The sequence below is a fragment of the Coffea arabica genome, chromosome 8e (genome assembly GCF_036785885.1).
Source record: "Coffea arabica cultivar ET-39 chromosome 8e, Coffea Arabica ET-39 HiFi, whole genome shotgun sequence".
NCBI lineage: Eukaryota > Viridiplantae > Streptophyta > Magnoliopsida > Gentianales > Rubiaceae > Coffea > Coffea arabica.
In genome coordinates this window covers 26,037,720-26,052,307 of record NC_092324.1, presented here as the reverse complement: position 1 = coordinate 26,052,307, position 14,588 = coordinate 26,037,720, and the positions used below count along the sequence as shown (strand labels likewise).

The 14,588-nt window shown below is 36.4% G+C and overlaps 1 protein-coding gene and 1 long non-coding RNA gene across 3 annotated transcripts; both read right to left on the bottom strand.

The window, feature by feature from the left end:
- Positions 1 to 3,129: 3,129 nt before the first annotated feature.
- Positions 3,130 to 6,985, bottom strand: LOC140012578 (uncharacterized). 2 transcript variants are annotated; one of them, XR_011819762.1, is made up of 4 exons: positions 6,940 to 6,985; positions 4,119 to 4,184; positions 3,830 to 4,010; positions 3,130 to 3,711 (listed from the first exon to the last, which is right to left on the bottom strand). It is a non-coding gene; the product is annotated as an uncharacterized lncRNA (long non-coding RNA). The 2 variants fall into 2 exon arrangements; XR_011819761.1 differs by lacking the exon at positions 6,940 to 6,985 and having other exon boundaries at positions 4,119 to 4,331.
- Positions 6,986 to 7,831: 846 nt separating this feature from the next.
- Positions 7,832 to 14,322, bottom strand: LOC113704646 (putative disease resistance protein RGA3). The gene is made up of 2 exons (XM_027226529.2): positions 11,929 to 14,322; positions 7,832 to 7,936 (listed from the first exon to the last, which is right to left on the bottom strand). Exons 1-2 carry the CDS (start codon positions 14,320 to 14,322, stop codon positions 7,832 to 7,834), a joined length of 2,499 nt encoding a protein of 832 aa, XP_027082330.2.
- Between the last annotated feature and the right edge of the window lie 266 nt (positions 14,323 to 14,588).

The window sequence follows — 14,588 nt, the reverse complement described above, 5'->3', positions numbered from 1 at the left end:
TAAGCATCAAAATAGAGCAATTCTTTTGGTTTTCAGTTTCTTTAACTAGTTCTTTGAAAAATACTAGCTAGTTTAGGTGTAGTACATGTATTGCACGCTGCATTTCTCCCCAGTTCAATTGAACTTTAAGTAAATGAAACAAACTGAAGTACTCAAATTCATATATATAAATCAAAATACACTCTTCTAGTAAGCACTCCAACACTATATAGCCTTGACAAATAGAACATAGAATTCAAACAGAACAATAAAATATAATAAGAAATAAATGGGCTAAGGCGGTTCTGATTTAATGATTAAAGTACTTCAAGAATAAAAGGTCCTAGATTCAATTCTCTCAATTTTTACTTCTCATGTATGAACATAAAAATGAGCTAACCTAATGTTTCAAAAAAAAAAAAAAAAGAAACCACCTAAAAATACAAAGGATCCTCCGTTAAGAATTTATCTTCATACCTTTTGCAAGGTCATTGAAAACACACATTGAAGATACTTGACGTTAACCTGTTTTTAAATAAAATCATTAGACATTAGAAAATATAGAGGCAAGAATTATTAAAGCCGAAAATTTAAGAAGTACTTTGAAGACATCAAAAATTTGCTTTGAAGGTACTTGAGGCAAACCCTTTTTGTTAAATAAATCATTAGCATTAGAAAATTAAGAGGCAAGAATTATTAAAAATAGAAATATTAAAAATTCTACCTAATATTCCTTTTAGGATAAATTTTATATACACAGATGATGTACATACAAGCAGGGCTGAATGCATGCTACCTTTATTGTGGAAGCAATAAGTACATCAGCCATTCTTTTTGTTCCTTGGATACTTTTTGCAATGGAAAGTTTTAGCTCTGGGTGGAAGCAGTAAGGAACTATTCTTTTCTTCAGCAGAAGCAACAAGACTTTGACAAACTTGCATGCTTTTGCAACAGGGAAGAGGTTGCTACTTGGATCCAGGGCCTCACAATTTATGTTTCATACAATTTCGTGCAAATTGATCTTTGATGTAAATTAGTCAGATTTTGGTCTGAATCAGGTCCAGTTTAATGTAAATCAGGTACAGTTTAGTGTATATTAATTTGTGATTATTCGGTATAAATCAGATACACTTGGATATAAATTGATTATTATCATTTAGTGCATGTTAAGGTCAATTTGGTGTAAATTAAGAGTAAATTGTTAATTTACATCAACTTATACATAATGAAACTTGTGAGGCTTATTTCCTGCATAGAACTTGTGAGGCCTGTAATCTTGGTATCTAAATTTTGACACGTGAGCAGTTTTAATCCCCAAATTTTGGACAAAAATAAATCTGGTACCCAAACTTTCAATATTTGAGCACATTTAGTAGCCTTAGTGATTTTTTCCAAATTGTTACTTGAAAGAGTCGCGTGATAGTCATATGTTCGATAATTATTCTATAAAAAAATGTCACAAAAATGTAAAATATCTTTCTAACTCTAAGAGGAAGATGAAATACAGTAAAAGAAGAAGAAAAGAAATAAGATGAGTAGAGTTGTGTAAGTGATTAAAGTTTTTAAAATATCTTGGTACTTAGTGTTAGAAGGATATTTTACATTTCACTGGTATTTTTTTTTATGCAATAGTTGTTGGACATGCGACTATCACGTGATTTTTTCCGATAGCATTTTGTAAAAAAATTGTCAAGGGTGCTAAATATTCTCAAATATTAAAAATTTGAGTATAAGATTTGTTTTTGTCCAAAATTTGGGGATTAAAACTGCTCATGTGTTAAAATTTGGGTACCAAAACTACATTTTTCTCTACTGGTCGTTGCTCGGGCCTTCATATGCTTTTGATCCACATGCTGGAGCCTTGGATTGTGTAAAATATGACAATCAAGGATTTAAAATATGACAAAACAGGAAAAAAGAAAGGGAAAATGACAATCATAATTGCAACTCCAGCAACCATTTTCTTTTTGGGTTAAATACAAAAAACCTCCTTATGATTAATCGAATGTTCAAGTTAACTCCCTATACTTTGGAAACATATATAAAATCCCCTTATGCTTTTGATTAAAATAAAGGCAAATTACACTTTACCCTCCTGTGGTATAACTAATTTTCACATAACCCCCTGTATTTTTAAAAGCTATTTATAACCTCTTTATAATTTGGACTACATTGTCAAAGTGATGGAAATAATCATTTGTAATGGAATCTATGAAATGTCAAAATTACCAAAATATAGAAGGGTAAAAAATAAAAAAAAAACCCTATGATAAGCTTAATACACAGAAAAACCCCCATGGTTTTAAATATACAACACAAATCAGCATTTCAGCAAAATAGAGATTTCTCATTTCTACATCGCTGTGTAATAGAACTTTCCATAAATTTCCATAACTCTCATTAAGGGGAAACAAAATTTCAAATGAGTGATCAATACTCGAAAATTATAAACGTCCATGCACTAGTCTAATGTTGGCAAAGTTTGGGACTTGCGCATAATATTTACTGTAGTTTCTTAACCTAATAAGTTTGCCAGTTTCAAGGGAAAGGGCGAATAATATATAATTCGAACCATCAAATGCTACCACCATGAGATAGGCTGGCAAAATTCTTTTGAATGCAGTTCAAGAACTAAGTAGAAAATGCTAAAACCAGTTACATTGATTGAAAATTTAAAAAGAACAGAAAAAAAAAGAAGGGAAAATGGAACTGCTTAGAATCAAAGAGAGAAGAGCGACTTCTGAGAGCAGCACTAATCGTAGGGGACAATTCCGGCAAGTGTACGGCGAAGACAGCACTAATCGGCGAGGACAGCGCTAATTCCTTCCTTCTGTGTAGAAATTATTATTATTATTACTACTACTACTACTACTTTCTGTACTGATACGGATATGAGATGATTTACTTATATTGGCCGTCAAAGTCTTAAGAGGCATAGAAAAGTAGAAATGCTTTAATTGTAACATACCCTGAGCTACAATGAAAATGATTTGAGGCCAAGATGTGTAAGATCAATGTCACATTAGTGCCTCATGAGACAAGTTCACATAGAAGTAATTTTACAAATAGATGCTACGTTAAATGTCAGTTTGATGAACTAAGGTTGACCTTATATGTTCCTATATAATCCTGTTCAATTGATTTCCATAATTTCATCTCTCCAACGTTCCCATCCACCAAGTGGGATCCTTTCTTGAATAGAAATTGGTGCCTTGGCAAGTGGGATTCTTTGTGCTCTGAGTCCCGTCTGAGCTTTACAGATGCAAGGAGCAATGGAAAGGTACCATCGGACACAACCTGTAGTCAACTGCGGAACACTTGAGAAAAAATACGTTGCCTGTTATAGAGCTAAGATACAACTTTCAAGAAGGATGCAAGTTATCTAGCAGGGTTAAGCTAATCCACATCTTTCTGCTGCAAAATACTGGCTACTTTGAACTACAAGCAGCACGGAAGATATGGCAAATTGAGTTCCAAAAGAAGTAAAAGAGCACCTCATTAACATGTCTACAAATTGCTGAATCGGTTGGACAGTTTAAAATCACCAGCTGACAAGGAAGATCTCAGGCTTTGGCCATCCGAGGCAGAGAGCAAAAGGGAATTCCATCCCGGATGTTTTCATCTGATCTGACTGAATCAGGATCTGGTTCAACAAGGGATCACAGGACTTCATTACAAATGATAGTAAGAGCGAGCTATCAAGGTTAATGTTGATCTTCGAGTGTAAAATCACTGCAAAACACAAAAACTCAAACTTAAGAAACTCAAGACAGCATGTAGTCAAGAATAAAGCCAGCACATAGTTGCATGACATTTTTGTTGTATTTGAAACACTAAAATAAGAACTTACCATGAAGAGATGAGCAATATCAACAAGTATAGGTGGTAGAATGAGCTTAATAGCCATCATCACAGCGGATGAAATAATTGCAGCCAACAAGCATGCTTGGCAGTCTCGACTAACCACAGCGATATGCTTCAAAACTTGCAGCTTAGACTTGATTGTGTTAGAAGATGCTCTGAAAAAACATCTTCCATTACGAGAAGATTTCTCAAGTTTTAGTTGTAATATATTCAGAATCAAAGTATTTAAAAGTCAAAATTGCATAGTAAAAGAAGAGTAGTATATCTGAACTCACTGGACTCTTAGAACCAAAAACCAATTTGATGACCAACAGCTCTGGAAACTCCTGAAATCTTTCGGGCTAGAAAATCACAACCAACGAAAAGTGAGACAGAAACCCATCATTTACATGACTTATCGAACAAATCACTAATCAAATGGTTCAAGAAGCTTGATAAATGCGCCTTCAAGGGGCCATTAAACTTTGGAGCCACTATTTACTCCCTCTAGAATCATAAGGTAGGGAGCTGATCACTTTAGCAATCCAAAACTCCTAGTCACTTCAAAACAGAAAACTAGAAATTGCATGACATTCTTGTTTAGTCAATTATTCAGAAAGCTAAATCAATATTTGTTTTTGTTGTTCTTTTCTAACCTAAATCAGCAAGAAGATATCAAATCTTTCTGGTCAGTCTACAAGTACCAGAAGTATCATGGAAACCTTATTAGTTTTTGTTCAAAACACTGAAAAAGGAGAAGTTCTATAACAATAATGACAATGAGTGGCACCACGAGCATGAAAGGAAGAGAGCCTCAGAATTGCCCTGAAGGCGATCTCTTTGAGACTGCAAGATGCAACAGGCAGAGCTAATTACAACTATTTTACTCTTAAAATCTCATATGACAACTTCAATAGAGGAATACCAATTATCAGATAATTTGGAGCAAGATGATAAATATATTTAAAAGAGATCAGAGCAAGCATTTCCATCCCGGTAGAATCTCAAGTTTAAAGAGAAATAGCAGTCATGATGGAAATACAAAAGTAAACTGGAAGTAGCAGACATATGAGATGAGCAAAAGTAAACTGCTAGTTTTTATTTAAAAAAAAAAAAGAATTTTGTACCGTAGATGTAAATACAAAAAGTTTTTCAGCTTTGGCATCGTGTTAAACTGTCCACACTCCACATCAAATAACTTGCTCTTGAAAATCTGTTGAGTTTTCAGCTTTGACAAACTAAAGTTCTAAAATTGCCAATTTACTTCCATAATTCACAGCTTATAAGGTAGTACAATTAATGATTGAGATCTCTAATTGCAACCTGCAATCAACTTGCAAAATGATAATTCTTCAGTCCTTACTGTTACATTACTAGACAACATCTTGGAAACAGACGTTTTAAAATGTCAGATATTTTGCAACAAAATCATCTTACCATACAATATTTATCACCTGATATTGGATAGATTTAAAAGAATTTAGTAATGATTTTACTGGAGTATGTTGTCCGGAAGAAACAAAAAATTAGAAATTGACTCCTAAAATCTTTGTCCATCATTGCCTCTCTATAATTTTCTGTGTTCCATCCATGGTTCGCTATCGCGGGTCGCGGTCGCGTCGCGGTCTCAGTTGTTCCACATCCATCGCGGCATATCGGTTGAATATCGGGTGATATGAACATTATAACATATTAAAGTTTCCAAAAATTTTGAAAAAATTACTAAAATTAGAAAATACTGAAAAAGGCACAATTTAAAAAAATATTGGAGTCGACTCCGAGTTGACTCGGATATATCGACCGATATCATGTATCACGGATTCGAATCGGTCAATATCGGCCGAGTCAGAGCGAGTCGTCGCGGATATGGTGATATCTGCGATTCGAGAATCGGTATCGTACCGGTCCCTTCCGTTCCAGATACGACTCGGCCGATACGTATCGGTATATATGGCGAACCATGGTTCCATCAAACTTTGATTTTGACAATCTATTTCATGAATGTAAACGCATTATCATTCTTTTCTAGCAAATTGATAACCAAATGAACTTTTAGACTACTTAGTTGGCTGAGGAGCTTTTAGATTGAAAATCTCAGGAAGACATGTTTGCCTGCATTACAATAAAGATAGAAGAGCAAATTTCATGTCATTTTTGAGCTAGGAGTCTTAGAGAGAGAAAGGGTTTCTTTTTGTTGCCTTTGATCTAAATCTAATGAGCAGGAAATAAGGCTTGATACTAAGTACATCTACTAATCCATTTAAAACAAATTCCCTAATGTTACAGTACTTCTTGAAAATTTGCAAGCTTCTCATTGTCTATCTGTTTCTCTAATACAAGCTCTACCACCAACCAAACCCCCATAATCATCAGCAGAAATTCACGGCAATGATGGCTCTTGATCTTGAAAGACATTACATAAGTTGGGGAAAGAAGCAGTTTGCAGAGGCCAGCTGACAAAGATAGAGCATTTTATCAGGTTTTAGGCACTAGGAAGAAAGAAAAGTGTGCCTGTAGCGTGCCATCCTAATCATTTCTGTCCAATTGAAACAGGATTTGATTCAACAAAGTTTTCAAAAGTTACAAGCTGTGTAATTCAATCAGTAAGTAAGTGCAATTGTAGATTTCTGTTGACATTTAAGCCTGAGATCATTGCAGAGCAGAAAACTTGAGCTGAGACAATATGTGAACAAGAAAGCTAATCAGAAAGTTTAGAAAATTCGACAATAGTTTTGTTCTATCATTCTTACAGAAGGCTAAAATATGTCTTGTTTGTTATGAAACTAAATGGATAAGCAAGTACTGAGTCGTGTTTACAATTACAGTGGTTTGGTTCCAACCAAAAAGCAAGTAAGCACAATCATAAGCTTGAAAATAATGATAGGCAATTTGCATTTTACATTGAGACATTGAGGAACAGTAGAGCTATGGGCTGCTGAGGAACAGTAGAGCTATGGGGATCCACATTTAACTGCTACCAAAACACCAGTTAGTTCTAACTTCTAACTGTGAGCAGTATGCCACAGATGACAATTTGAATCCTAAAACATGTACATCAGCCCCTCATTATCATGACTAAATATCACTGAATCGTTTGGACAGTTTAAAAGAACCTACCCCAATGGATATCTCAGACTTTGGCCATAGGCACAGAGCGAATGCGAATGCCATCCTAGATGTCACTATTCAACTGAAGCAGGATCTTGTTCAGTAAGGAATTGCAGGACTTTCAAAAAGTAAAGACAGTAAGAGCCATCGATTAGGTTCCCCGTTAAGCTTTGTGCTAAAATCACAGCAAAGCACAAAAACTCAAACTCAAGACGACTTTCAGGACAGAATAAAGCTAATGGAAATTTTCAGATAATTGCAGGTTTTCTATCATTGTAACTGAAGCCCCAAAAGGAGAAACTTAGCATAAAAAAAAGAAGCAACCAACAATCAAAAAAGCAGAGAGAGCTTAACAGCCTTTATCAAGGTGGATTCATTAAGAGCTGAAAGTACCAGAATGCTTCAAAAAAGTTTTATGCAAGATTTCTTTTGTTTTATATGTGATATATTACATATTAAAGTGGTTAAAAGTCAAAATGGAGTAGTGAAAGAAGAGAAACATATCTAAAATTACCAGAATTTTTGAACCAAAACATGAAAGTGATGACCAACAGCTACGAAAACTCCTCAATTGACCATTGTCTTCGTGGCTCAAAAGTCAAAATGAAGGAAAAGTGAGTCAGACAACCGTCATATATGACTCTGATAGAGCGATTACTAAACAAATAATTCAGATAAGTTTGCAAATTCATTATCAAGAGGTCAAAGTTCAGAGAAACCATTTCATCCCCTTAGAATCACAATTTTAAATAGAGTGAGCTGACTTTAGCAATAATAAATTAAAATCCATAGAAACAGACACTTAAAATAAACAAAACTAGACTGCTAGTTGTTTTAAACATTAATAGGATATTTGTAGGAAATGCGGGCCAAAAGTTATTGAGTTCCAGCCATATAGATGTTACTGAAGAAGCTTCAAAATTCTAACCTCTGTTTGTCTAAGCAAGAGACCACAAAAATCAGCTTGGAAAGTTTTGAAGAAAGGAGTGTCATCAGCATTGCTGATCTAAAGACATATAGAAAATGTTTCACAAATTTTCTGCATATGCTATGAATATAAAATGCAAATGCATTTTCCACGGACAAAAGTGCAGAGAACTCATTTCATCCTGATGCAAATCGTGAGTTTAAAGCGAGAGCTAATCTTAGAAATAATCTTTTACATTGTTACTTGATTAGTTAATTGGTTTCACTTCTCTTTTATGCAGAACTTGCTTTGGTCACCCAAGAAAATCTTGTGCCTTTGGTTATTCATGCACAAACAAGATATTAAGTCAAGCTTCCATTGAAGTGTAAGTGTCCGGTGCAACCCAATGAGTACAAACAATTTCACAATGATGCACAAAGATATATCAAATTTAAGCACAATAAAGAAAACTTAATTAAAGAGAAAAGATAAGAAATGCAAACCAAATATCAATCCAATAGCCTCTTCAATAGATGGCGATGCTAACCAAGATGTACAAGTGAAGGCTCACTCCTTCCTCACCCCAAACACAGTTTGGTTGAGCCAAGGAGTTTTACAACTATTCTAGTTAACCCTCAACAACCTACACTTGAAAGATCACTCACCCAATTAAGAACTATTTTATACAAATGAGGCAACCTTCACCAAGGTTTTACCACTTCAAGTGATAGGTTCACCTTCACCAAGGTTTTACTCCACCTAGAGAGTAACCTTCATTTGAGCAACCTCACAACCCAACTTTCCCAACCCCTTATACAACCAACAAAGAATCTTTCTACTCAAAAATCTCACTTGTAAGCTTGTATTTTGTGTTGGCAAAAGTCCCTTGTCTTCTTGTGCTTTGGGGTATTTATAGAAGGTGAGAAATGGCTTCAAAAGGCTCTCTAACGGTCAAATATTAAATGCTGTCAAAACTAGCCGTTGGCCTGTCGGACGTCCGAACCACCTGTCGAACGTCCGAACCCTGCGTCCAAACCACCTGTCGGACGTCCGAACCCTGCGTCCGAACGTTGACAGAGAGTCATCAAATCTTTGCGAAATTTCTCGGACGTCCGATGCGATCGATGTGCGTCCGAGGCGTGCGTCCGATGCTTCCGGACGTCCGATGCTTCCTCACGAGCGTCCGACAGAGTTTCCTTCTTGATGTTCTTCATCCTTTCGGACGTCCGATAGCTTCCTTTCGGACGTCCCACATGAGTGCCCTGTTTTTGCTTCTTCTAACAAATTGCTCACATAAAAACATTAGCCCAAATCTACAGTTTGGTTTGTTAATCATCAAAACCAAGGATTGATCGACCAAGGTCAACAATCTCCCCCTTTTTGATGATGACAAACAAAATGAAGATTTCTTTTATCAAATAAGTTCAAATAAAGCTCCCCCTTAGAAAGTGCCAACATACAAAGAAATTTCAATAAATCCTACTCCCCCTTTTGGCATCAATCAAAAACAAACTCCCCCTTTATTTTTCAAATCAAGACCATATTGAATATCAAAATTTTCAATTGTACTTACAACCATATAGCACTTCTTGGATCAAATCTTCATGATGTACCTAAATATGAGAAATTTCATTTGGTACCCTTTCTTTATAGGGTCCTTGGGAGTTAATACAATATGATCTAGCAATCCACATGGATTTCATACCTTTTCTCATATTTTTCTTTACATAGCAATCATTTTGCATATGTCCAAATTTGTAACAAAAGTGACACATGATTGAAGTATTTTGCACATAGGTGGATTTAATGCAACTAATTTTCTTACTTCTTATCATAGCAAACTTATTTGTGCCTTGAAAAGATTTGCTTTCTTTTGTTTGAGAAAACTTTTGTTTTTCATTTTGGAGAAACTCGTTCAAGTCATTAATTCTTTTCTTTAACAAATTCTGTTCCTCCAACATTTTTTCATAAAACTTTGTTTTCTCTTCCAACTTCCTTTTCAAAACATTTTTTTGATTTTTTAAATCATCATTTTCCATTCTCAAACATTTGTTTTCTTGAAAGAGTTTGGAGTTTTCTTCCAACAAATCATTTATTTTTGTTTTCAAATCTTTATTTTTAGCATAAGATTTTCTCAAACTTTTATGCATTTTAATCATAAGAATTTTCACATCATCATCTTCATTATCTTCATCACAAGAAGAGTGATAAGAATTTACCTCATCTTCTCCAACGGCCATTAGTGCCATTTGGGCCAACTCTTCTTTTTCTCTTTTTGAATTGCATTCATCCCATGTAATTTTACAATCTCCTCTTGAACATCTCTTGTTGAAGATCTTCTTGAAATTTTTGATGTGAGGAGTTATATCATTGTCCACTTCCATGATTTCATTACCCATGAAGGATGGGTTATCCCCCACTTGAGATGCTTTAAAAGCTATGCCTCTCTTATACATTCTTGCATTTTCTTCCTCTTGCACTTTGAATTTCAGCTTTAATTCATAAGAGGTTAGGGTATCCACAAGAGATTCAATGGACATAGAATTTAAATCCTTTGCCTCTTCTATAGCATTTATTTTGTTTTCCCATTCTTTTGGCAAGGCATTCAAAATCTTTCTATTTTTCTCACCCAAAGAATATTCTTTTCCAAGCAATTTAAGATCTTGAATAATGTCACAAAATCTACTACACATCTTATCAACATTTTCAAGAGGATGCATTTTGAAAAATTCATATTGAGAAACAAGCAAAGATTTCTTTTGTTCTTTAATATCTTGGTTACCTTCATGAAATACACACAATATATCCCAAATATCTTTAGCTGATTTACAACCTTTAATCCTACTAGATTCATTTACATCTAATGCATTGTACAATATACACATGGCCTTGGCATTCAAAGAAAGGTATCTCTTGTCTTTTTCATTCAATTCTTGTCTAGTCTTTAATCTACTCAAATTAGTGATAGAGTCAATTATTCTGGCTTCATAAGGACCATCTTCTACCACATACCATAATTCAATATAAACGGATTGTAAGAAAATCATCATTCTTTGTTTCCACATGCTAAAATAAGAACCATTAAACATAGGTGGTCTATCAATAGATTGCCCTTCTAAAAAAGAAACTTTTATGGTTGCCATGATCTTTACTCTAAGCGGTTAAGCTTGATCAAAAGAGACCAAGCTCTGATACCACTTGTAAGTGTCCGGTGCAACCCAATGAGTACAAACAATTTCACAATGATGCACAAAGATATATCAAATTTAAGCACAATAAAGAAAACTTAATTAAAGAGAAAAGATAAGAAATGCAAACCAAATATCAATCCAATAGCCTCTTCAATAGATGGCGATGCTAACCAAGATGTACAAGTGAAGGCTCACTCCTTCCTCACCCCAAACACACTTTGGTTGAGCCAAGGAGTTTTACAACTATTATAGTTAACCCTTAACAACCTACACTTGAAAGATCACTCACCCAATTAAGAACTATTTTATACAAATGAGGCAACCTTCACCAAGGTTTTACCACTTCAAGTGATAGGTTCACCTTCACCAAGGTTTTACTCCACCTAGAGAGTAACCTTCATTTGAGCAACCTCACAACCCAACTTTCCCAACCCCTTATACAACCAACAAAGAATCTTTCTACTCAAAAATCTCACTTGTAAGCTTGTATTTTGTGTTGGCAAAAGTCCCTTGTCTTCTTGTGCTTTGGGGTATTTATAGAAGGTGAGAAATGGCTTCAAAAGGCTCTCTAACGGTCAAATATTAAATGCTGTCAAAACTAGCCGTTGGCCTGTCGGACGTCCGAACCACCTGTCGAACGTCCGAACCCTGCGTCCAAACCACCTGTCGGACGTCCGAACCCTGCGTCCGAACGTTGACAGAGAGTCATCAAATCTTTGCGAAATTTCTCGGACGTCCGATGCGATCGATGTGCGTCCGAGGCGTGCGTCCGATGCTTCCGGACGTCCGATGCTTCCTCACGAGCGTCCGACAGAGTTTCCTTCTTGATGTTCTTCATCCTTTCGGACGTCCGATAGCTTCCTTTCGGACGTCCCACATGAGTGCCCTGTTTTTGCTGACTCGGGGAGTGTTGTTGGGGAGTGTTGTTGCTGACTCGGGGATTGTTGTTGTTGTTGGCAAATCCATTAACCATCGAGGAAATTGATCGCCCATAAAATCGCAAATTACCAACTCCTCCAAATTTGGGTGGGGTCGAAGGCCATCTAACACATCTTCGTCATTGTAGGTGTCGCCTTCTCGATCACGGGCCCACTCAAGTACCAGCCTAAATAGATTTGCCTTCTCAGATAGTTTTGCTTCCTCAGCTCCTTCCTTATTCTTTACCAGTTCCAGATTGCGTATCTCCAATCTGCCTCTGAGGTTCTTTAAGTTTCCAAGCTCTCCAATTCGTCGACCCTTCTCTCGACCCACTTTAAAGAACTCTAGCGTCTGAAGGCAAGTCAGTCGCCCCATCTCTAGCGGCATTTGAAATTCTTTATAATTATTATCATAATGGAGATGTCTCAAGCTAATCAAATCGCACATTCCCTTTGGAAGAACTTTAACTTCTGAATAACTTAGCATCAATGTCTGCAGATTGTAAAGCTTGCAAAGAGAGTCCGGCAAAATACTGATTGCAGCCCACGAAAGGTTAACATACCGCAAATGTATCAGTTTGCCAATTGAGACTGGTAGCTCTTGAGTTCTTCTTGCACGAGACAAATTCAAAACATACAAGTTCTTCAACTTCATTAACATATCACCAGATAAGTCACCATTTACGATGAATAATGTATGAAGCGAAGTTGATATATTCTCAAAAAGTTTTTCTGTGTCTTCTCTGCCACCAGCTGAGTCTACTGCAAGGTAACGAATCTGATTACTATTGTCAATTATCTGAGCATCCCCATTATTAATAACTTTAGTAGACTTTGACATTGACTCTGCGAGGTCGTGCACCAAATCATGCAACTTATAATAATGTGTTTCCTCATAACTTCTGGTTTCTTCAAACAACAAACTCTGTAATAAAATTCTTAGACAATTCATTCCAATTTCCTCCATCATCATTTGGCTGTTGATGTCTGCTTGGAGGAAACCTTCTGCCATCCAAAGTTCGATTAGCTTATCTCCTCTCATCTCAGTATCCTTAGGAAATATAGACCAATATGCAAAACATTTCTTAATGTATGGAGATGGCAAATTATCAAAACTAAACTTAAGTATTTGCATCACACCATCTCCATCTCCACTCAAACTCGAAAGCCTATTCTCCAAAATTGATCGCCACTCCTCTTTTCTCTTTAAAGATAATAGACCTCCAATTACACTTGCAGCCAATGGTAGACCATCACATCTTTTGATCACTCTCTCTTTAATTGCTTTTAGTTCATCAGGTTCTTCTTCCCCTCCAACTACTTTTTCTTTTACGATAGACCAACAATGATCATCAGGTAGTTTTCCTAATGGATAGCGTTCATTTTCCATCATCCTCAAAACTCTAGACACACTATGTGCCACTGGACCTAGACGAGTAGTGACCAGACACCAGCTTACATTAGTTGGATTGAGCCCCTTCAAGGTGGTGAAAAAGTCATCCCACAATGCCTGATTATCATCCCACACATCATCAAGGACAAGGAAATATCTTTTTCCCTCTAGTTGATTCTGAATTTCTCCAACGATGACATTCCTATCATCCACTTTAACCTTTTCTTTTGTCAATTGCACTAGTATGAGTTTGAAAAGCTCTTCTATTGGAACTTTTTTCGATACACAAACCCAAATCTTTATGTCAAAGTGCCCATCAATTTGCTTGTTGTTGTATATCAATTTAGCCAAAGTTGTTTTGCCTAGACCTCCCATACCAGTTATGGAAAGACAGGAAACAACCTTCTCGGATGGGCTCAACAGCATCTTCACTATCTTTGATTCATTATCGGCTCTTCCAATCATTGGAGCAACAACAGAGTCGGTCTGCCGATTTCTTTTGTCTCCAGCATCAGCAGCAGCAGGGAGGGCAACTGTCATGACTGCCATGCCGACCAGTCCCAAATCACTAGCTTCTTGATTGATCTCATTCAGCTTAAGTTTGATGCCTCTGACCTTAGAAGCCATTCTCCAACGGAAAGCAAGATTAATATTAGAGAAGGAGAAGAAGCAGCATACCTTTCGCTTGTGCTGGTTTCGGGACTCCACCTGGTGACGAAGAGATTCATAGTTGAGCTCATCCAACACATTGCCAGCATCATAAGCCACTTCCTCCAGACTCTTCAACCCTTCTTGCACTCCCCGGTCCTGGTTTTGTTGCCTTTCCACAGCATCAGCCAAGAGAGCATTGATAAAGCGAAGAGATCGAGTCATGCTGGCCACATCCTTCTTGAACCCAACTAACATACCAATCCTATCAGTGGCAAGAGATACTGCCGTCTCCAAGGTAACCTGAATAGTGGCACTAATGACAGCGTCAGCCATTTTCCTTTCCTTGTATGGAGCTTAATTGCTAGGATGTTTTGTGAATATCAGATTGGTGATTTCCTTGTATGTAGCTTGCTAGGATGCTTTTTGCTATCAGATTATAAAGATGGAGATGGACAGAAGGGTAGAGGCCTTGGTCAAGGTTGTTGTAGAAAAGTTATTAACAATAGACTGGCATTTCTATCTAAAATATTGCTAACAATAAAACTACTAGAACAGTAGTATATACAACTGGATGGGTCACGTTTGTGTCTCGAGTCTCC